General features: G+C 35.5%; 2 protein-coding genes across 6 annotated transcripts in view; one reads left to right on the plus strand and one right to left on the minus strand.

The window, feature by feature from the left end:
* The window catches only part of Ptpra (protein tyrosine phosphatase receptor type A), a 122477-nt gene that overhangs the window by 83460 nt on the left and 13837 nt on the right, over nt 1–25180 (minus strand). For 2 of the 5 annotated variants that reach the window (XM_046433687.2, XM_046433690.2), the window contains exon 2: nt 593–666. The exons of 1 other annotated variant lie outside the window; for it this stretch is intronic. In XM_046433687.2, the coding sequence (XP_046289643.1) occupies nt 593–619 (27 nt within the window). In that variant the 5' untranslated portion in view covers nt 620–666. Of the gene's footprint in view, nt 1–592; nt 667–4761; nt 4894–20893; nt 20947–25180 lie in introns of all 5 variants that reach the window. 2 more of the 5 variants (XM_046433688.2, XM_058575536.1) reach the window with 2 other exon arrangements.
* On the plus strand, nt 13235–14097 carry LOC124085361 (small nuclear ribonucleoprotein F-like). Its single transcript, XM_046432984.1, has 2 exons — nt 13235–13257; nt 13941–14097. The coding sequence occupies exons 1-2, from the start codon at nt 13235–13237 to the stop codon at nt 14095–14097; spliced, it is 180 nt and encodes a 59-aa protein (XP_046288940.1).

Below are 25180 nucleotides of genomic sequence, written 5' to 3' on the forward strand. Positions count from 1 at the left end.
ATATATTGTTAGTTTTACTCCTTTCAATTGCTAAGTAGAATTCTATTGTATAAACACATTACAATTTATGATCTATTTATGTTTTGGGACATTTATTTCCATTGTTTTCAGCTACTACAAATAAAGCTGCAGTGAATATTTATATATCTTTGTGTGGACATGTTTTCATTTCTCAAGGGCAAATATCTGGGAGTAGAATTCCTGGGTTACTGCATTCATGTATCTTACTATATTAACTTTAGTGAATATTGCCAAACAGTTCTCCAAAGCTGTAGTAATGGTTGACACGCCCAGTAAAACCTGGAGTTCAGCTGTCATCTACCCATAGAAGCTTTAGTTCAATAAGGGCAGGACAGCAGGATATTTATTTTGGTCTTTTTTTCTTTTTTAAGGTCGTGATTCTGATACATGGCCACATTGAGAACATCATCTTGAAGGATTACAATTATGCTTTTAATCATGAAAAAATAAGCTACTTTTACAGCTTGAAAACAAAACAGAGTGGGAAAGAGCCTGGTTTTAAGCCTTTTTTTGTGAGGACATTAACTTGTCTGACAAGGCCTTCCCACAGTTTTGGTTTTATTTTTCTTACCTTAGTTATTTGAACTGCATCATCCATCACCACTCATTGGAATTCCATAAATACCCTTTTTAAAGTTGTGCTACCTGCAACCAAATTGAAAAACAAACAAACAAAAACTTTAGAAATATAAAATGGCCTCTAAGCAACCTAGCAAGACCCTGTCTCCAAATAAAAATTTTAAAAAGGGCCCAGGATGTTGCTCAGTGGTTAAGTGCCTCTGGGTTCAATCCCTGGTATTGGCAGCAGGTGGGAAGGAGATATAAAATAGCCCTATTAGACACCATGGACTATTCCAGGGAAAGGTGTAAACTCTTACAAGATGTCCCACAAAAGTGTGCTTAAAATTCTAGAAGCCACAGAACAAAGCTCCATCTTGGTTCATATCACTGAAGAGCTCATGAGAATAGGCCTTTCCATGGGAATAGGATGGAACATCATTATCATTCCCTTTTCCCAAAACTTAGGACAATGTCATTACAGCATCATTTATGTACCATGTACCATTAGCTACTCCACCCCACCTCCCACCCCAACCCAGGAGGGGACTTCTGGCAATGTCTCAAGTTAGTTTTGATTGTCATAACTGAAGGCAGGGGGTTGTGCTCTGATATCTAGAGGTCTATGCTGCTAAACATCTTACAAATTACAGGACAGCCCTCTGTAACAATGAGTTTTCTAGCCTCCAAATGTAAACAGGCTGAAAAACTCTGCACTGAATAAAGACCCACTTTCAGGTCTGAGCTCTGCAATTTATTTAGCTCAACGATCCAAGACATATCTATTATCCATATCCTTAGGTTTTTTATTTTCTTGAAGTTTGAATAACATGTTCTTTCCTAATTAATGAGACAGTAAAATAACCAATATTCTAATAAAACCCAATATTTGAGCATATGCAATGGGTCATAGCCCATACTAAGTGTTTTTATATGTTCTACCTCCTTTAATCCTCAAAACAGCCCTACAAGAAATAAATTATTATTACATCCAGTATTCAGTATTCAGATGAATAAGTTGATATACCAAGACTTGCCCAAGGTCACAAAGTGGCAAACGGAAGACAGGAAATTTGAATCCAATCAATCTGATTTCCAGAGCCCTCATTTATTCATTAACTTCTCCCATCATTTTGGATGCAGGATTGAGTTAAGACATCCTTCAATTCAAAGCCCACTAAACACCATATGAGACCACAGATCAGAAATGCAGATGTCATTTTCAGCTTTGAATTAGCCAAGATTAAGAAAACAAAATTCAAGGCTACTGAGGGCCTAATGCTATAGGTCATAATGCTCATATCCTGTACTAACACTGTATATAACCACCCTTTTCAACATGAAAGGTCTTAAGAATGATCTATTTTGTTTCTAAAACTGTTCTGATAAAATAATCCTAAATACCTTGTAAAAAGCCTTATATAAAGATCTCACCACTGTTATTTTTACTAATATGAAAAATTTAGCAACCTACAGAAGGTATATATATAAACCAAATACATGTTGAGATATTATAAACTTTTAAAATGCATGCACAATAACCACAGAATAATCCACATGCTAAAGAGAAAAGGACAGACACAAAATTTTATTTCATGGCAGACACAGATACAACAAACAAATCCCTCTTCAAGAAAGGACATGCTGTCCAGCTGCATGGATGTGGTTAGCTGACAGCTTCCTTCTGTTAGTTTCTGCCTCAGCTTTTAGCAGAGGTCACCCTGTCCTCAAGAATGTCCAATGACTGGGCAATGTGGTGGTACAAGCAACCATCCATTCCAGCCCAGTGGCCTTTCTCTATCAGGCAATCTGGGCAGGCAGAGACTTTGTAAGGTGTGAATTACAGTTTGATGTTTCTTTGCACCCAAACCTGCTTCCTTCCCTCCACCTCAGTGTGCTTTTCTAGGGAACTCTACTGGCACATAATTTTCTTTATTTTTTTTTGATTTAGGGTTTGAACCCCGTGGAACTTTACCACCGAGTTACATCCCCAGCCCTTTTTATTTTGAGACAGGGTCTTGTTAAATTGCTTAAGGACTCCTAATTTGCTGAGGCTGGCTTCAAACTTGCACTCCTGCCTCAGCCTCCAGATTGCTGGAATTAGGCATGTGCCACCATGCCCAGCTTTAGCACATCAATTAATAATGTGTACGTGGAAGCTGGGGTTGTGGCTCAGTGGTAGAGTGCTCTCCTGGTATGCATGAGGTTCAATCCTCAGCACCACATAAAAATAAAATAAAGATATTGTATTCACCTAAAACTTATATATATATATATTTTTTTTTTAAAGAAAAAAAGAACCTGCACATGGATGGAGAAACAAATACTGCCCCTGGGGAGAGAGGAACTCCCAATAAAAAAACAAAATATTACCAATTCAAGTTAGAATTCGGTACTAAGTTTTCCATAATGACCATCTTCTACTTACACATTAAAAAAAAAAATGAAAGTAAGAGTTTAAACTAGATTTTTCTCTACAGAAATGTTATAATGGCAAGCTAAATTGGTATACTTTGTATACAATGTCCACAAATTCACAGAAGAATGAATATAACCAATCTGCTGATGTTCTTCATAAAAAGCAAATGCCAGGTACTAATACAACTATGGGCTTCACAGACATTTCCTCATTTGTTTAATTAGAAGTTGTACTAGTTTAAATTAAAGGCTTTTAGAAAAGACCATGCAGCCCATTCAGTTAATGCTCCTGTTTTCAGAGATGAGACCAATGCCCCAGAGTGACTGACTGGGTCAGCAAAGAACAGTTGTTAGCTATGTTTCTCACTGCCTGGGTCCATTTCTCTTTTCAGATACACTGGTGGTCTATCCAAATGCAGAAAGAACATTAAGTATATAATTCCAAAGAGGCTATAATATTAAGATTATTCCAAAAATTAATTAAAATCTAGCTCCTTCATTCTATGAAAACTGAATGGTAGCATCAGTTATGTTCCTTGAATGCTGACTCCCTGAGCACGTAAAATTGTATCAAACTAACAGACTTCTCTTTTGAACAAACTACACCCATAATTCTTCTCCAGTCCAGCTATCACTTTCTCCCACTTTCTTTTCCCTTCACTCTTTTCAATAGTTTACACTTAAGTGCCTTTCTACCTCCACCTCAAACTGCTGCAAAACAACCAAATGGAACTTCAAAATAAAACTTAAAATATAAATATAAATATAAATATAAATATAAATATAAATAAATAAATATATTATATATATATCCTAAAATATAAAACTCCATAGATGAGTTAACCACTAGAGAAGACACAGCTGAAGAAAGAATTAATAAACTGGAAAATATGTCTAAAGAACTTATTAAAAATGCTACACAGAGAAAGAAATGTCTTGATTTAGAAAATAACTTAAGGCTAAAACATAAATACCTGAGTTCAAAATGCAAGGACACTTTGTGTTCTCTGACCCTAAATTTCAAATAATCTAAATAAACTCCTCTTAGCAAATTATGAATTATAAGATAGTTTGTTGAACTGAAAAAAAAGCCATTTATGAAAAATTTAAAGCAACATCATATTTAGTGGTGAAATATTAAATCCCACTCCTAAAATCAGAAAAAAGGTGAGAAAAAATTTTAGAAAGAGACATATAAAGCTAGAAAAAGAAGTATTAAAACTATCTTTACTAGAGAATATGATTTTGTACTCAGAAAAATGTTAAAAAATCTATAGCCTGGCAGGATGGCACATGTCTATAAATCCCAACTATTCAGAAAGCTGAAGTAGAAGGACCACAAGCTCAAGGCCAGCCTAGGCAACTCAGTGAGAGCCTGCCTCTAAATAAAATAAAATAATGGCTGAAGATAATAGCTCAGTGGTCCAGTGCTTGTCTAACATGTACAAAGTCCTAGATTTAATATATTTTTTTCTTTTTATGCATAAGAAAAAATCTTCACAAGCTTGAGATAGTGTATTAATTTTATATGATTGCATAACAAATCACCTTAAGTGTAGAAGTCAGAATTCTAAGCCCAGCAGGGCTGTATTCTCTGCTTAGGGTCTCATAAGGATTAATTAAAGATGTCTGCCAGATTTCGTTCATATCACCATTTGGGAAACTCTTCTAAGTTCACATGATTGTGGTAGAATTCAGTTCCTTATAGTTGTAGGACAAAAGTCCCTATGTCTTTGCAACTTTTCAGCCAGGGGCCATTCTTACCATCTAGAGCCACCTGCAATCCTTGACAAGTGGTCTCTTAAAACTTCAAAGTCAGCAAAGAAAAATCTTCCTTTTGTCAAATTCTTCTTATGCTTCAAATTCTTTGACTTCTTCTAACTCTGACCTTTGAACCTATATTTAAAGGATTTATGTGATTAGGTCAGACCCCTCAACATAATCTTCTTTTCAATTAAATCAAAGTCAATTGTTTAGTAGATTATGTCAATGAAACTTCTTCTGTCAGGTAAAATTGCAGTAAAATTCTGTCATATTCACAGGTCCTACCAACACTTATAGAAATTATACAAGGGGCTGGCCTTGTGGTCACTTTAGCATTGTACCTGACAAAGACAGACAAAAACTTTGAATTAAAAAACACATAATACCATCAATACATGCAATAATTTGAACTTCATCAAAATTACAAACTTCTGCCAAATGCAGAGGTGCACATGTGTGATCCTAGCTGACTCAGAAGGCTGAGGAAAAGGACCCCAGGTTCAAGGCCAGCCTGGGCAATTTAGTGAGATCCTGTTTCAAAAAAAAAAAAAAAAAGAAAAGAAAAAGAAAGAAAAGAAAAAAGGACTGGGATAGAGCTCAGTGGTAGAGCACTTGCCTACCACATACAAGGCACTGAATTCAATCCCTAGTACCTAGGGGGGTAAAAAAAAAAAAAAAAAAAAAAAAAAAGAACAACAGACCTTTTTCTCTTAGATACCATTAAAAAAAGAAGAAGAAAGGAACAAAGAAAAGGAGCTGGGGAAGTGGCCCAGTGGCACAGTGCTTGTCTAGCTTGTACAAAACCCTGGATTTAATCCTCAGCACAACAGCAACAACAAAAGGCTATACACAGGCTGGATTTGTAATTGTAATACATATATACGATTAATGTATTACATCCCTAATACATAAATAACCCTTAAGACTCAAGCAACAAAAACAACTTAACAGCAAGGAGTAGTGACACACACCAGCAATTTGGGAGACAGATCGCAAATTCAATGCCAGCAACTAAGTGAGGCCCTAAGTAACTCAGTGAGACCCTGTCTCAAAATAAAAAATAAAAATGGTGAGGGAGGGATAGAGCCAAAACCAAAACAAACAAACAAACAAAAACTCAACAAGAATGAGCAAACAAAAACTCAATAAGAATGAGCAAATTGAAAGAGACACTCAAAAAAAGCAAACAAACAAATGCAGTGCGCAATAAACATCGTTAAGAAAATGCAAATCAGGGATGGGGGTGTGGCTCAGTGGTAAAACCCTTGCCTAGCACATGCAAAGCCTTAGGTCTGCTCCCCAGTACTGGGCAAAAAAAAAGGAAAAAAACCGAAAATTAAAACCAGAATGAGATAGCACTACACACTTTATAATAGCTAAAAACTAAAAGGCTGGCAATACCAAGTGTTGGTAAATATGTGGAAGAACTGGAACTCATGTGTGTATGTTAATGGAGATGAATACAGGGTCCCAGCCCCAGGCATGTTAGGCAAGTGTTCTATCAAGCTACATTCACCTGGGAACACTTGCATGTTCCTGTTGAGAATGTAAATTACATATACACACATATCCAGGTCTGTTTCTGAACTTTCTGTTCTGTTCCAATTATTTATTTGTTTATTCTAAACAAATGCCAAATCTAACTTTCAAATATATTTTGCTATCTGGAGGATCCAGTGTTAAATATACTTCTCCCCTCTATTGCCTACCAACTATCCTTCTGTTTCAAAATTTCTGAAAATTTTCAACTGTTGGATGTATTCTTTTTTTCTGTACAAGGGACTGAAGCCAAGGGCACTTTACCACTGAGCCAAACTCCCCAGCCCCTTTTTACAGTTTATTTAGAGACAGGGGCTCACTAAGTTGCTGAAGCTGGCTTTGAACTCATGATCCTCCTTCCTCCACCACAACCCAATGCGCTGGGATTACAGGCATGTACAACCATGCCCAGCTGGATATATTCTTCTAAAGGAACTGTTCAGGCAATTTGTCAAGTTCTCAAAAACGTTCACCCCCCCACCCAGGGCTTACAAATTAACGTGCATTAAATCTACAGAATGATTTGGAGAGAATTAACATCTATACAATACCTTTATAATATTTGTATTTTTAAAAATCTCTTATTAAAACTTTAGAATTTTCTTCATACATCTTACATATTTTTTATTAATTTGTGTTCTCTTCTGTCTCTGTTTTTTTTTTTAATTTTTCTACTAGTGTAGCACTTAACAGAATGAATTAAGTTTTATAACAACAGGTCATCCTCTCTTCTTTGCTCTCCTTTATTCACACCTTCCAAAATAGGAAGTTTTTTTAGGGAAAAGAATGTATTTTATTCCCCTTTGTGATTTGAATACCTAGCATGTGCTAATCAATCAATCCTGAAAAATTCCTTGCTAAGATATGGAAACCTAATACTGAATCTTTAGAGGGGAAACAGGATAAAAGAGAGCTTATTATTTGGTGTACAGAGTAATTCCACTTCTCATTTGTGAATGGCAGTCAACACTTGCTGAGTGCTCCCTATAAATTAGGTGTGTTTTTACATAATGCAGCTTGTACTCTGTACCACAATCCAATGCTAATATTATATCCTATTTTATAGATGAGGAAACTGAGGCACAGAGATGTTAAGTAACTTGCCCAAGGTTACATTCTAAACAAGTAACAGAGATGAGATTTGAACCTAAGCATTCCAGCTTTAGAATCCACAAAATAATTTTATATTCCATTTCATTAGTGGATCGGCTTTAACCAACCAGTTAAAAATCTTCATTGTGTTCAATAAAAGCTCAGCACATCTATAACATGTGGCATTTTAAAAAAAATAATATCCTCAAATTATAATTAGGAGTGTTTTTAAATATTAAAAAGGACTAAATATTTGTTGTTCTAATATAGATCTTCCTATTTAGACAAACAACTTTAGTTAAATCATTAAAGTCTTACCTAGCAACCTATTAACACCTGACTCATTTATATCAATTCAACAACATTCCCAACCCCCCTCTAGTATGATTTGGAATCATTTGGCAGCAACCTTCCCAAAATGTATTATTAAAGAATCTCATGCTTTTAAAAAAAGGATCAGACCATGGCTGGCAGATGCCAAGAATGAGTTTACTGCCTTGTTTCCATGACTGCATCAATCTGAGACCGGCTAAGAGAGAAGGCGTATCCTTGGAAACGAATTCATTGCTTCCCTCAACTAAGAAAGGGAGTAGAAAATAAAGAAACTTCAGAATAATTTAACTTGTATTTAATGTGCCCACTGCTTATGATAATCATGGGCAAAAGTCCTGTCCCAATCAAAGTTGTGATAAAATTGTGCTTAGTGGAAAATCTCAAATTGACTATCCTGTGACTGAGAGTATCCTATGATTCATATGCACTACTTTGGTTTCTTTAAATGAATCACAATAGAAGCTGTACTAATAAGACTTTAATGAATAATGTCTAACTGGGGTAAACATTTAGTATCCCTCAATATCTTTGCTGTTCAACTGCATGCTAACAAACACCTGAATTTTTCATGTACATCCTTATTTGCTCTAAAGGGCCCTTTATTGCAGGTATTGTATACTCTGAAATTTCAAAATGAAAGAGTTTTCCAAATACAATAAGTTACCATTCATTTTAATTACTTTTCTTTTTTTTAGAGAGAGAGAGAGAGAGAGTTGTGTGTGTGTGTGTGTGTGTGTGTGTGTGAGAGAGAGAGAGAGAGAGAGAAAATTTTTTAATATTTATTTTTTAGTTTTCGGAGGACACAACATCTTTTGTTTATATGTGGTACTGAGGATTGAACCCGGGCCACACGCATGCCAGGCAAGCCCGCTACCGCTTGAGCCACATCCCCAGCCCTTAATTACATTTCTAAGGCAAGAACTTACAATGAAGTGCAAATTAATTTTAATGAAATGAAGTACAACCTCTCAGGTTTTCTTAAACCAGGACTCATTCCACCCCTCCTTCCCTTCTCTGGAGATATAAATATACTTCCTGCCATCAATAGCAATGGCTGAAGTAACGCTTCTTTTCAAAAGAACTAAAAATACATTATTGTACATATCCTCCCTTCTGCTACCCACCCACCATGCCAAGAGGAACTGACACAGGGAAATGCAGAGCTATGTAAAGTTCAGCTGAGAACAGTGCAAAGACAGTAATTTTCCTTAAAAAAAAAAAAAAGTTAGCTAATTGAACAGTGTTTAAGTAGTGTTTAAGGATGTATTAATCAGCTACCATAGGGTAAGAGTAAATTTTTTAAATTTTGGAGAAACTTCCTGATCACAAGCTATATTTTACATTTTACTAATATTGGGGACTGGTGCTATTTAATTAAAGCATGGTAATGGAAATTTCTGCATATTGGAACCATGTGAAGTGAAGACTGAATTTAAAAAAACAGCTCATGGAACTTCAGTAGTGTTTAACCAATACATTCAGTGGGATTGAGGACAAGGGGAGGGCTCTTATAGTCAGGAGACAGTTACCTACAGAGGGACAAAGTAAAAAGGATGAAAGCTAGATTTTTCAATGTCAGAAAAGGAGGTAACAAAAACAGAAAAAGACTTTTTTAAAAATCCTACAGTGTTGGAAAAATCATTGCTTTCAATATTTATAGGGATATGGATAGACGAATGTTTTACAGGTGTTAAAACAAGTCTTCTGAATAAAATATTAACATTTAAAATGTTTACAGGCAGATAAAGATATTTGTAAATGTTTATATACACATGAATGTACAGACATACATATATACCTATAATAATACTCTTGATAGTCTGTAATTGATGATTTGGCATATTGAAAGCATGGATTAAAATAACAGCCAATGGTGGTGATGTTCAACCATTCCTATGTTTTGGAGGGTATGCTAAAATCTTATTACAAAGCCCCAACCATAGACCCCAATATCTGTGTTTGGTTTTTGCCTAATAAGGGATACATGTCACCACCTAACAACGTCCCATCACTATAGTAAAAAAAGGTTCTCACTTATATGTCTTCCTCTAGCTCCTCCTCCCTTCTGAAAACTCCCTGTGGTCCTGTACACATGGTATGCCTCCTGTTTCTAGGAAATTGTGAGGAATATACTTTCAATGGTACTGACTTCTCTGTGTTATCACTCAGTCACACCTATACATTAAATCCAAGGTACATTTTAAAACAATATCCTAGGAGCTGGGTTGTGGCTCAGTGGTGAAGCACTCACCTAGCATGTGTGAGGCACTGGGTTCAATCCTCAGCACCACATAAAAATGTATAAATAAAAAATAAAGACATTGTGTCCATCTACAACTAAAAACATGTTAAAAAAAAAATATATCCTACTTCTGTCCTCGGCAGAAGAGCAATGACACACCGGTAGCAAGGAACATACCTAGTAATCAGATCTTATTTTCTAAATGCATTCTCTAACAGAAGAATCAAAAGCTCTTTGATAAAATGGTTGATTCCAGGACTGAAACAAGCTAATGTGTAAGTATAAAAAATCTTATTGTGCCAAAAAGTATGGTGAAAGAAAGTGGTCAAATAATGATGAGGACATGAAAAAAGGACACAGGAGCCAGTTTGAAAGAGTTCCCATTGGCCAAATCTGGAACAATTTGAAACATTAAAATAAGTGAAAAGTGAATAAAATAAGAATTCATGAGCCAATGCTGGCATTTTTTTAAAGATTTAAAACAACAAGAAGAGAAAGCAGAAAGCTTTTCCTTGTAATGAAATGTCAAACAATGAATGCAAAAGGAATGATGAAATTTTTAAAAATTCACCATCTGGCAACAAGCACAGTAATAAATGATTCAGAGACAAATCATCAATGGATATGAAAACTTGTTGGTGGAAATTTGAAGACAACTGGGCTATTTACATAGTTTTAAAGTATCATCCCCACAAAATGCAAAATGTAGAGTGTTTACTTATTAATTAGTAAGCATAAAATACTTTATAGATACCTGTCAGACATCTTAACCAAGATAAAATTGAACTTAACCTGTAATGGGATAAACTGATGTGCCTCCTGATACAATACAGGGAGAACACAACATTAGGTTTGCAATATTCTAGCCAAAAATGCATAATCTAAATTTACTCATGAGGAAACATCAGACTAATTCAAATTGGGGAATATTGTGCAAAGTATTTGGCTTACTCTTCAAAAATGTCAAGATCATTGAAGAGATAGATTGAAAAAACACTCCAGATTGAAGTATACTGAAGAGACAAGATATAACTAAATGCAAGGCATAACCTTGAATAGTTCCTGAATCAGAAATAAAAGAAGTAGGTAGCTACCAGGTGTAGTGCTGCATGCCTGTAATCCCAGCAACTCTGGAGGCTGAGGCAGGAGAATCACAAGTTCAAGGCCAGCCTCAGCAATTTAATGAGGCCCCTAAGCAACTTAGGGAGACCTTGTCTAAAAATAAAAAGGAGTAGGGATGGGGGCTGGGGTTGTGGCTCAGTGGTAGAGCACTCGCCTAGCACATGCAAGGCGCTAGGTTAGATCCTCAGCACCACATAAAAATAAATAAAATAAAGGTATTATGTCCAAATAAATAAATAAATAAGGAGTAGGGATGTGGCTCAGCAGTTAAATGCCCCCGGGTTCAATCCTTTGTACCAAAAAAAAAAAAAAAGTAGCAAAGAGGTTTTCTCTGTTTTCTCAGGGGTTTGAGGGTGGGTGTTTTTGCTACAAAGGATATAAATGAGAAATTAGTGAGATGAGTGGGGCCTGTGAATTAAATGCATTTTATTAATATTCATTTCCTGATCTTAAGGAGGGGGCAATGGTATGGATATGTAAGAGAGTACCCTTGTCTTTAAATAAATGGAGCATTATGTCTACAACTTATTTGTCGAATGATTCAGAATTGTCTTATAAATGAATAAATAAGAGAAGGTAATCGGTAAAATCTTAACAACTGTGGAATCTGGGTAAAGGGTGTAGTAAGCCAAGTAGCAGATAAAAATTAACAATTTTAAAGATCTAAATGTGCATAGGTCATATACTTTTAACCACAATGCTAATAATCTTGCCCATTACAAAACAGTAACTAGGGAAAAAAAACATATTTGAAAGTTAAAAAGACATATACATATCCATGGATTAAAACAGAAAATCACAATGAAAATTAGAAAATAGTCTGAAATATTGTTGGGGGAAAAAAAAAACAACTAACCAAGACATCAATAATCTGACTCCATTAATAAGTAACATATACCATGACCAAATTGTGTTCAAGTTTAAAAACTGATTAATGAAAGGTAGTTGCCAGGGGTTAGGCCAGGGAGAAATAAGAAGTTAAGGTTTAATGGATACAGAGTTTCAGTTTGGGTGATGATGAAGTTCTGGAAATGGATGATGCTAATGTGAACATACAATGAAATGTACACTAAAAAATTAGTAAAAGGATAAATTTTATGTTTATTTCACTACAATAAAAAAGTAATGATTTTTTAAAGAAAACACCATTTTCTCATAAAAAAAATATTGATTGATGGTATTGCCAATTTAAAGAAAAACCATAACTACCACTAGCTAAAGAAAAAAACATGGGATATAATTCAACATTTAATCAAAAAATTCTCACAGAAAGGAATGGAAGGCAACTTCCTTAATCTGATAAATGGTATCTACAATCAAACTTTCCCTAAGAATCACAGGGATGGATTCAACATAATCCTGCCAGATGGATTATATTACTTGAAATATAAACCCTTACATCCTTCTTTTAAAACTCTTATCAGAATTATTGGGAATGTAAAAGAAAAAGAAATTATATATCAAAATGCATTCTACTGTCATGTATGATTAAAAAAAAAATAAAAAATTTAAAAAAAAGAAAAAGAAATTATCCTCTCAGTTGATATATTTTGTTTTGATACCCAAAAATAATTGTTGAAAGTTGAAGTTAATATCTAACAGTTTTCCTTAGTACTTTAAAACTCTTGTTTGCTACAGTTTTCTTTTTCAAAAGAATTGTCCTGTTGGACTTACCAGGAAATGACACTATTTGAAATTCAGCAAATCACAGGCATCTTTCATTAGCCATAAAAGTAAGTAAGTGGGTTCTTGAACTCTGATGTTTTTTCAGATTAAACTCTCTAGCATCATGCTCTATCGGTCGAAGAGAAGGATAGAGGCCTGGGTTAGTCAGTCATTTGTGGGTTGAAGCAGTCAGACTCCCCACACTCCCTTGGTTGTTTTTTTTTTTTTTTTTTTGTACTAGAGATTGAACCCAGAGGTGCTTTACCACTGAGCCATATCCCAGCCCTTTTTATTTTTTATTTTGAGATAGGGTCTCACTGAGTTGCTTAAGGCATTGCTAAATTGCTGAATCTGACCTCCAACTTGCAATCCTCCTCAGCTTCCCAAGTCACTGGGACTACAGGCATGAGTCACTACACCCAGTATTCAGGATCCTTTTTGATAACCATCTAGTCCTGCCTACAGTTGCTTCATGTAGAGATGAAATGGCCACCTATTCGAGGGTATGTTGTCTTTTGACTACTCTAATTTCCAAAGTAAGTTAAAATTGTCCTTAATCGGCAATTTTTAAAATAATTTCAAAGTTTCTTTTTCTAACTCTCAACAAAATTCAGTTATGAGAAATGATGTACACGTAGAAAACTGCCTTTCATTTGGTGCTATTCTTATTTCCCCATCCTCCTCCTCTTCATCAACAATCTATGTATTCTTCTGTAATCGCAAGTTGTATGTTCATATAGTCATCTACAGATACCAGGTGGCCCTTGTACTCCATTCCCCACTCAGGTTTCACCATCACTGGTGTTCCTGTTAATCCATTGAGGAAAGGTTTGGGATTGGGGGAAATCTGCTTAGAAGATCTACAACCAGATCACTACAGCAGGGTTTTTCAAATGAGAAAGATGTAAAACCCTTTTAAAATTCTTATACACCCCCCAATACTAAAGAAAATATTTTTATAAGAAACATACGCAAACATAAAATTATCCTGTCATATAGCTACAGAACCTGTCAGTTTTTGTGCTGACTGAATTCATTCTTTTATCAGAAATCTATTCTTGCTGCATTTCTCCTGATGCTTAGCAGTTTGGGCCTGCAGTAGTAGCTGTTCCAGTCACAAGACACAGATCTCACTCAGGAGGTTATTGGTAAGTAGCCTGCAGCATTCACTGGTATTCGCAATTAGTTTATCCCTCAATTCCAAACCTTTCCTCAACGGATTAACAGGAACACCAGTGATGGTGAAACCTGAGTGGGGAATGGAGTACAAGGGCCACCTGGTATCTGTACATGACTATATAAATATGCAACTGGCTATTACAGAAGAATACATAGATTGTTGAAGAAGAGCAAGATGGGGAAATAACAGAATAGCACCTTTTTGTGGAGGAATTTTATATATACATTTCTAGACGATAAAGATTTGTTTTTGTTTTTCAGCTTATGAACTATTCACAGACAGACATTTACATGCAGAGTTCAAATTTGAAACAACTGAAAGATGAGTAACAGAACTAATGCTTTAAAAGTCACCCAACTTTCATTTAAATTGGTTTTCTTCTGTAAGCCCAATGTTTTTTTTTTTCCTATAAAGGATAATTAATTATATGCTTTAGAAATTTTTATGAAGGTGAACTTCAGCCCTTTTCTTGTTATTATATATTAACTGAGACCTTTTTTAAAGCAACTGATTCTTTTTTTTAAAGTTTTTGAGCCACTTTCAACATGTATAAAGTTAAACATTTTCTCAATTATTTTTTATTTATTTATTTAGGTACTGGGGATTGAACCAGGGTCACTTTACCACTGAGCTATATTCCCAGTCCTTTTCATTTTTTATTTTAAGACAGGGTCTCACTAAGTTGAATAGAGCCTTGAAAAATTGCTAAAGCTGGCCTTGAACTTGAAATCCTCCTGCCTCGGCCTCCCAAGTAGCAGCAACATTTTCTCAATATTAATATCTCTTATTATTTTAGTAAAATAATAGTATATAGTAAAATATATTTTATTAGAAAACAGTATATTAGTAAAATAATGTTAACTCTATATATCAACATAAGCTAAATAATATACATATTATAGCAAAAAATGAAACATCTGAATTCAATCCCCAGTATGGGGATGGGGTAAAGGTGGGGTAGTCAACATCCCATCTCTTAATACTGTTATATAGGGCATTAAGTTTCCAGCACATCCATTTTAGGGGACAGTTCAACTACAGTAGAACTAAAACATACATATAAATTAATATAAAAATATGAAATTAATAAAACTCAATTTAACGATAATAGACTTAATGTTAAAAGTAAATCATCTCTTACAATAAGGACAGTAATTACTACCCTAACAGTTTTTTGTTTTTTGTTTTTGCTTGGTATGCCTTAATGTTGCTACTTTCCCATTTCAAACAACTGCAAAACCTTTATTCACACAGTATGCCCAGCACTACTTAACAAACAAAGTTGGTAGAGCATGTGCTCACAAGCACTGGGTTCAATCTCTAGCACCAAAGGGGGAAAAAAGGGAAAGTGAGAGAAATATATAATCATATAACAAATGATCCTAAACAGACAAGCAAACATGAACACTGAAATTTATGGCAATAATCAGTAGTTATAAAGTGGGCAGCCATTTATATGCTTGTATATCAGACTATAAGAATTTAAAAAGGGTCCACTCAGAGAAACTTCCCTCCAAAACATAACAAAGGACCTCCATTTGACTGTAGAGTTATTGAAAATATCTTCCACAATAGCTCATAACACCTCTTTTAAGATAAAAATGGTTGCTCAGTGGTAAAGAGTTCACCTAGCATGTGTGAGGCACTGGGTTCAATTCTCAGCACAACTTTAAAAAAAAAAAAAAAGGTCCATTGACAATTAAAAAAAAAAAAAAGATAAAAATGCCTCAAATCTTAGTGCCAGAAAAAGCTGCTTTTCACAATTTTATCTTGTAAGTCAAGTGAATTTCTTGGCATCTCTTTCTTGGCTACTATAACTTGAGAATTCAATATACAGTCTTCTTTAAATAGCTGCATGGGGGACTGAGGATGTAGCTCTGTGGTAGAATGCCTGTGTTAGCATGCACAAAGCCATAGGTTCAATCCCCACCACCAAAATAAATAAATAGATGCATAGGATCTAATGAACTGTATTCTCTGTACTAACAGTTTTTTTTGTACTAACAGTTTTGGACTGGTTCCCACCAATACACCCTTACTTTCCCTTTACTCTAACTTTTTTTTTATGTATACATTTATATTCAGTTATGTGCCTCAATAACATTTTGGTCAACAATGAACCACGTATGAAATAGTGGTCCCTATATTATAAAGGAGTCAAAAAAATAACTATCATCTGGTGGCAAGTTGTAGCTAACATAATGTCACAGCACAACATACTACTCACATGTTTATGGTGATGCTGATATAAACAAACCTATTGTGCTGTCAGTCATACAAAAGTATAGCATATAAAATTATGTAGAGTATGTAACATTTGATAATGATAATAAATATTTACTGTACTTTTATTGTTATTTTAGAGTGTACGCCTTCTACTTGCAAAAAAATAAATAAATAAGCCAGGTGTGGTGTCACACACCTGTAATTCCAGCAACTGGAGAAGCTGAGGCAGGAGAATCACAAGTTGGAAGCCAGCCTCAACAACTTAGCAAGGCTCTAAGCAACTCAAAATCAAACATAAATAAAAGGCCTGGGGATATGGTTCAGTAGTTAACTGTTCTTGGGAACCAAAAAAACAAAAAAAAACCTGTAAAACCACCTCACACAGGGTCCTTCAGGATTTCCAGAAGAAGGCACTGTTATCATAAGAGTTTACAGCTCCATGTTTGTTACTCCGCTGAAGACCTTCCAGTAGGATAACGGTGGAAGTAGAAGATACTAATATTGATGATTCTAACCCAATGTGAGCCTGGGCTAATAATATGTATGTGTTAGCTTTTAACAAAAAAATAAAAAATAAAAAATAAAAATAAATTTAAGAATAGGCTATATCATCTACCCTCTGCTATATATGCAACAAGTAAATCTTGTGCCTCACTGTTGATACAAGATTATATTTAAATTGTCTTTATTGAATGGATAATCAAATACATGTTATAAAATTCAAAAAACACAAAGGAAAGTATAATAAATAAAAGATCTCTTCCCACCAGCCATCCAGGTCCCCTCCTACCAGACCTAGTAATTACTACCTATTTATTCTTTATCTTTCTAGAATTCTTTAACACACATGCACGTGCAGGCGTGCACACACAGTATTAGATATTTTTCAATAAACTGATCAAACTCTTCTTAAAATGAGATAAGGTCATTCACTGTGTGTTAACATTTCATTTAGAAATTACAGCATTTTAGAATTAGATCATTTTAGGGACAGAACAATTTTAGATGATCAAGTCCTTTATCACTTTACAGATGAAATATAACTGACCCAGCTAGAAGTGGTGGTGCACATCTGTAATCCCAGCTGCTTGAAGGCTGAGGCAGGAGGATTTCAGTTCCAGGCCTGTTCAGCTTAGCAAGATCCTTCCTCAAAATAAAACATAAAAAGGTCTGGGATGTAGCTCAGTGGTAGAGTACTTGCCTAACATGCATGAGGCCTTGGGTTCAATCCCCAGTAGTATAAAAAGAAGAAAAAGGAAAACAATCACCCAAAGAGATCTGTGACTATCAGTACTGCTAGAAACATCATTGCTAGAAACAAAACTGAGGTGTGCAAATTCCAAATCCCTTCTTCATTCAAGGGATACTAAAATTTCATTATATTTTCTAAAAACAGTTTTTTGTTTTGTTTTTGGCACCAGGGACTGAACTGAGGGGCGCTTGACCAGTGAGGCACATACCCAGCCCTATTTTGTATTTTTTATTTAAAGACAGGGTCTCACTGATTCACTTAGTGCCTCACTTTTGCTGAGGCTGGCTTTGAACTCACAATCCTCCTGCCTCAGCCTCCTGAGCTGCTAGGATTACAGGTATATGCCACCATGTCCGGCTCCAGACCTTTTCTTGTATCATTAGCTATTTGTGATGAACTTGTTTGGTCATCATGTGTGCAGAGATTTGTCAAAATCAAACCCAACATGGATGTATCATCATTAACATTCTTAGTGATTCCCAAGAAACATAGGTAAAATTTAGGGGAGATACAGTTGGGCACAGTGGTGCATGCCTGTAATCCCAGCAGCTTAGGAGGCTGAGACAGGAGGACCAGGAGTTCAAAGCCAGTCTCAGCAATGACAAGGTGCTAAGCAACTCAGTGAGACTCTGTCTCTAATAAAATACAAAACTGAGCTAGGGATGTGGCTTATTGGTTGAGTGTCCCTGAGTTCAATCCCTGATGCCCCCCACCCCCCGAAAAAAAAAAAAAAAAAAATAGTGCAGACACAGTATTCCAAATCATTATACAAATAAAAAGAAAGAAATGTTATGCTAGACTACCCTCACATTTTAGTTTTAAACAATCTCTCCCTGTTTAATGTATGCCTGCTACTTTATGCAATATTTAACACAAATGTATTGAGCTCCTACTAGAACTAATAAATATGCTCTTAGTCCTCAATAAACTACCAGAAACTAGACATGAAAATGAATAATTAAAATACATAAAGCAATCTTAAGGGGAAAAATGTACCTGGGAAAATTAAGGAGCTATTATTATGTAAATATTATTTCAGATGGGTATAAAAGAATAATAGTATAATTACTTAAATTTTTGTTTAATGATTCAGTTTCAAATAGAAACATAAACTAAATTTTATGCAATCTTTAATAGTTCTTTCACAGTTAATATGAAAGTCACAAATCCATTACATAATGTGTTAAAAATTTTAAAGAAACAAAACAACAACAACAAAAAACTACTTTAGGTAGACTATAGAACCCCCAATGTAACACAGAACCCAACAGATCAAATTTTCTCATTCACACTTCCTGCCTGGCCTCCAAGATATATTTGAGTTACCAATGCATAACTTAAATAAGGGGGTGGGGGTGGGGAAGAAGTGAAGAGAAGTAAAAAAAAAACATCTTAAAAACATTATGAAGGATTTGGGGATAGCTCAGTGCATGCCTAGCATTTGCAAGGACCTGGGTTCAATCCCCAACACTACAAAAGAAAACAAAATTTTATGAGTTCTGAAAGTATTACAGAGACTTAAAATTTTTTGTTTAAATGTATTTTCTAGTTTAAAAACTAGAAAATACAAATTCTAAAATAGATGAACAGTGAACTAAATACTTCTATATCAATAGACCTCACAAAAATTATTCTGGTTTTCCAGGCATGGTAGTGCACACCTGTTATCCAAGCTACTCAAGAGGCTGAGGCAGGAGGATCCACCAAGGTCAACATGGACAACTTACACCCTATCTCAAAATAAAAAACAAGCAGGGCTGGGAGTGTTGCTTAGAGGTAGAATGGAAAGCCCTGAGTTCAATCCCCAGTATTGGGAGAAAAAAATTTTTTTTGCTCTTTTATTATATAATTGTCACGCTCTAATGGCAACCTACAGGTTAGATTTCATTATACCAAAAATAATTAAATTCTTTCTTTGGCCATGCTATTATCTCCACCACATTAAAAAAAAATTATTTAAAGGAAGTACTACTGTTATTTTTTTTTATTTTTTTGTAGTTGTAGGTAGACAGAATGCCTTTATTTATAATTTTTACATCGTGGTGAGGATCTAACCCAGTGCCGCATGCACACTAGGCAAGCACTCTGCCACTGAACTACAGCCCCAGCCCACCACTGTTATTTTAATTACTTTCATGAAACTACTTCAAATCCTTGTTAACTTTTATCCTAATATTCAATATGTTAATATTAATTATGGTAAATATAGTATACTATTTACCTAAATAACCTCTTGTAGGAAGTACGTCTGTGACAAGACATCTAGAATAGAGACAAATAGGATCAAAAGCAATAATCATTGGGTTTGAAGGTCAAGAGGTAAGAAGAAAAAGGTTCTGGACTATGCTTCAAAGCAGGGTAAAAGAGTTCACAAACAAAATGCAGATTTTCATAAGCCATATGTGACCAAGAATAAGTAGCCATTTGACAAAAAAAGAAAGAAAAGAAAAAAGTCCCCATATCATCTGGGGAACAAAAAACAGTTAAAGATTAAATATGGTTAAATGATAATTAAATATGATATAAATATTTCTAACCTGAACTGTTATTAAAATGTAAGCAATCCCTAGTTCCTCAAAATGTCCATTTAGGGCTGGGGGATGTGGCTTGGGTGATAGAGCACTTGCCTACCAAGCAGAAGGTTCTGGGTTCTATCCCCAGCTTGTGGGGTTGGAGTTGGTAAATTCCCAGTTAGCGTGCACAAACTCCATCTCACAGTCACGCGCTATCTGGCTGCCTTGCAAGACACACAGCACTGTTGCTGGAACCAGGTACCTGGACTATGCCTAATAATCGAGTTGTGTTTTTTAATTTATAAGAAATACCAGTTTGTTTCACAAGGTTATCAATTTGCAATCAAAAATCAGAGGGTCTTTAATATGGTTCTACTGCAAGAAATCCTTCATTCCCACTATAAAGCAGATACTACATTAGAGCTGGAGGTAAAGAAGACTATAAAACAAGTCACACAGTCCTTGTTCTCAAAGAGCAACCAGTGTAGCAGAAAAACTAACAAAATTCTGACATTCAAAAAACCACACACACAAAAATTTCAAGTAAATGGGGATATCATGATTTATTTTACAAAACACAATAAAACATAATTGATGTGAGATTCCTATAAATCTTGATGACTAGATAAAAAATAGAATTAATTTTTCCTTCTGAATATCACTTTTCACACTAAAAGTATTAATGATTTTTTTAGAGTTGTGGCATGCCTAAAACGGAAACATTAAAAAGAATTTGATGCTGAGTGAGGCTATCTACCTACGTTCACTGAATACTGAGGTGAACTTAGTTCTGCTGCCACTAAATTCAATGGGCAAGTAAAGTGAACACATGCCTCAGTAAATTTACATATTACTTAACATTTTGGCCATAAGGATTCGTCTAAGAGTATAAAACATTTAATCTGCACAAGTTGATGTAAAGATTATCATAGAGGGCTGGGGCTGGGGCTCAGTGGTAGAGCACTCACCTGGCAAGGGTGAGGCACTGAGTTCAAGCCTTAGCATGGTGTACTGTGTCCACCTACAATTAAAAAAAAAAAAATGTATATTTGGGGGGGAAAAAAGTACTTTGCCCATTTGAAAAAAAACATCATACAGTATAAGCATATGGATTATACACAATCAGATAAGTGACTTGATAGAAATAAGCACAGGATCAATACTGAAGTCAGTCTTGTGGCAGTCAGTAATGAAATGCTCATTGAAGGAGATGCTTTCTAAGAAATTTTAATACTTTTTAAGAAAGAGGAAGATGGGCAGTCCATCCAAAGGCAGAGAGCCTGAAAGAACACAGCAGACAACAGTCAATAGGCTCAGGAAAAGGGTTAAAAGGGGTTAAATTCCCAAAGCTTGCTCTGTTAAGAAGTTTGGATTTTATTCAAAGGATCTTAAACTGGTGAGTGCTGTGATTAGATCAGAAAATCAAAAAGATCACTGTGACAGTCACGTGATCAACAAATTTGAACAAGGAAGTAGTAATGATTAGAAAATTGAGAATATGCAACAGTTATCTACATGAGAAGCAGCCTAAACTAATGGACAGAAGAGATGGGCAAAAGTAGGCTAATTTGAGAAATACTAAAGATGGACAAGAATGTATCACCAGGCTGGAGATATGGCTCAAGCGATAGCGTGCTTGCCTGGCATGCGTGCGGCCTGGGTTCGATCCTCAGCACCACATACAAACAACGATGTTGTGTCCGCCAAAAACTACAAAATAAATATTAAAAAATTCTCTCTCTCTCTCTCTCTTTAAAAAAAAAAAAAAGAATGTATCACCAACCAGACGAACATCATCATCCAAGCTTTCTGTGTAAGTTTCTGGGTTATGCCATTCATCAAGACAGAGATTATAAAAATAACATATTTAAAGGGAAGATGAGGTCAGATGAGGTCAGTTCTGAGCAGGTCATAGGAGACTTGGAATTAGCCAAGTGAGGAAGCAAGCAGGTTGGTGGCTATCAACCATATCTGTTCTGTAGACCAATTTCTCCTGGTTAGCAAGGAAGATGAAACACAAGGCTGAGGATGAATATCTTGGTAATTTTAAGAGTGGCCAAAGAAGGAGGGTATGAGGGAGCTGAGGAAAAGCCAGAGACAGGAAAAAATGAGGACAGTGTGTCATACAACTAAGGGGAAGATAGTTCAAAAAGTAAAGACCACACAGTTTATTGCATTTTTACTCAATTCTTTTCCCTTCCTATCCCCCCACCCCATGACCACATTTTCCTGGAGCTGAGGGTGATGGTGTACACCTGTAAACCCAGTAATTCTGGAGATTGAGGTAGGAGGATCACAAGTTCAAGGCCAGCCTCAACAACACAGTGAGACCCTCAACAATTTAATGAGACCCTATTTCAAAATAAAATTAAAAAGTGCTAGGGACATGGTTCAGTGGTAAAGAGCCCTGCTACCACAAAGGGAAAAAAAAGGAGGAAGGTAAAATGTTACTGTGTTAATTCAAATAGCTACACTGGATCCTGACTCAACCACAAGGAAGGAAAGACAGATATTTACCAGGTGAGGAAACTGAGACTCAGAAAGGTTAAGTATCTTGTCCAAGTTCACAAAACCTGGCATGCAAAAGATATGAACCCTAATCAATCCAACTCCCAAAATTAAAATAATAGGCCTCACAAAAAATATATGAAAGAAACACAAAATCCAAATTGATTTGGGGGGATGATTAAAGGGTTAATTTGAAAAAAAGAAAAAAATACAAAGGGTAGCAAAACAAACTCTGGATATGGATTCTGCCATTGAGACCACATTTAGGCTTCTCCTACAAAGAAGGGTACCTCTTAAGTAGGATTATCCTAAAAACACAGAGCCTTTTCCCAGTCTTAAATCTCTTGACCAATAACTATACCATAGTCCTGTATTTTCAGTCCAAAAAACCTGTCTCTCTGACATAGTAAATCTGTCCTCCACATTTGAGTGACACTACAACTGTGAGAAGAAAATGGTGAGCAATAAAATGAAGTATGTCAAAGACATAGTACTAATACTTTGAGTTATGTTTAGGATTCTTTTTTTGCAGGAGAAAGGAAGAACTAGTATTGAACCCAGGGGTGTTTTACCACTAAGCTGCATCCCCAGACCTTTTTATTTTTAAGACAGGTCTCACTAAGTTGCTGAGGTTGACCTCAAACTTGGAATCCTCCTGCCTCAGTCTACTGAGTCACTGGGATTACTGGTGCTGAGCTAGGATAAATATTTTTTAAGTGCTGGTAATTCAGATTTAGCTAATGAAAAGCACTGATCTCAAGTTTGACCTGTCAAGGACTGACTATGTTTGACAGACTGAATGTATAAGTGTATTTTAAATGTCTCTGGAAATTTAATTAACTGAGTAAAGAGTATGAAGGAATTTAAACTATTAAATTAACATTAACTTTTTAAAAAGTGAAAACTGTTGTTCCTTATTCCAAACAAAAGTACTATGCTTACAATAACAAAACTAAAGGAAAATTAGATTTTTAACTTGACATTTTAATAAATTAAACATTAATTTGAAAACCAAGTAATTTTAAGTAGTCCTTTCCATACACAAAAGGCCCCCCCCAATATTAGAAAACTCACACATAACTAAACTGCTCTACTAACCACCACTTGCTCTACACAAAAGCCCTTCTTAAAGTAGAACCTTTGAAAAGTAACTTAATAAGTATGACTGATTTAAGAAACCATTTCCACTGACACTGGGAAATTGAATCAAACCTCCTTACACAATCATCCACAGGCATGTTTAGCACCTCTCTAGCATGCACAAGGTCCTAGGTTTGATCCACAGCCCCAAAAAAAACAAACAAGAAGGAGAAGAGGAGGAGCACATCTTAATCTGCTAAAACATATCCTCCTTTATTGTTATTTGAAATATCAAACTTAAATAACTATTACATCGAATAGCCATGTAATATATCTGGAAGATTTTACAAGTACTATTCACAGTACCTATAGAAAGGGATGTCTTTGAAGAGGGAAGATGGAAGGAGGCAGAATTAACTTTTACTATATATTTTTAGTACTACTGACATATTTTAACATGTATTAAGTAATAATTATTAAAAAAAACACAATTTTAAGTTAAACATAATTTTAAAATATAAAAACTAAAAACATATCAAAACCATGTTTTTCTTCTTTTTTAGTAGTTATTCAACTACTAAGAATCCCTGCCTTAGAGGTTCAGAACAGCTGTAGTGGTACTACTGCTAACTGGGCATGAACTACAGGAAGGAAAAGGATTTTCCATGACCCACCAGCTAGCAGCAAGACCCTGGGCAAGGCGGAGTCTCCCTGGGCTGCTTCTGCTTCTCAGCTGTGAGGGTTAGACTTAAGGACTTGAGAGGTCCACTCTAGCTAACACACCAGACTCTGGAAAGAAAGAACCAGCAGGTCACTTTGAACTCAGTAAAGGGTATGGGCTAACAAAGGCCCAGACAGGAAGAAGGGAAAAATGGGGAGTTTTGCAGTCAGTGCAGGTAGAGGCACTGACTTAGGGATCGGCCTTACTCCCTGAAAAGTGGGAGAAGCATTCACATCACTGGAGACACAGAAAAGGCAACTAGGAGAATAGAAGCATCATAAAAGACCAGGGCCCTCAGTTTCTTTTAGAAGAACATCGGAAATCCTGGAACTATTCCACAATGTTCTGGTAACAGTGCTGCTGACACATCAATGGAAGGCATTCTCTTTATTAATGAGTAGTATCAATGCATTTACAACATTGCATTAAGCTGTCTGTCAACCAATGTTTGAAAACTAATTGTGGGTTAAGTTATTTGTCAATCAATATTTGAAAACTGCCTGCACAATTCACAGGAGCCAGATTTCAACTTCTTCCTACACACAGAAGCTCCATTTGCCAACATGTCTTCCAAAAACCCCCAAATCTGTAACCCTACTAATGCTTCTTCTTAAATCATACTTAAGTATATGTCCACATATCTCCACATCTCTCATCAGCACTCCATAACACCGTCATCACTTGTCAAATTTGCTCAAATCACCAAATAAATCTCTGTGATCTGCCCAGTTTGTTTTCCACAGTACTGACAACCAAAAGTTTTGACTGCGTACCTACTAATAAATAAGAGCAACATTCCCAACATATCTTTACCTATGGCATAGGTACTAATCTATATGTAAATACCTCAAAAAATTAATTTTCAAATGAAACAGAATCATGATCACAATAATGGTATTGATACCACTAAAATACTGATATAAACCCATTTTTTGTGTGATCCATG

This window comes from Marmota monax, unplaced genomic scaffold, assembly GCF_021218885.2.
Source record: "Marmota monax isolate L192 unplaced genomic scaffold, Marmota_monax_Labrador192_F-V1.1 WCK01_AAM20220418_F8-fsc00014, whole genome shotgun sequence".
Classification (NCBI taxonomy): Eukaryota; Metazoa; Chordata; class Mammalia; order Rodentia; family Sciuridae; genus Marmota; species Marmota monax.

Coding starts and splice junctions, on each gene's coding strand:
- LOC124085361 (XM_046432984.1), top strand. CDS start 13,235: ATGAAATGGCCACCTATTCGAGG. Junction 13,258..13,940: donor AAATGGCCACCTATTCGAGG/GTATGTTGTCTT, acceptor ATTCGCAATTAG/TTTATCCCTCAATTCCAAAC.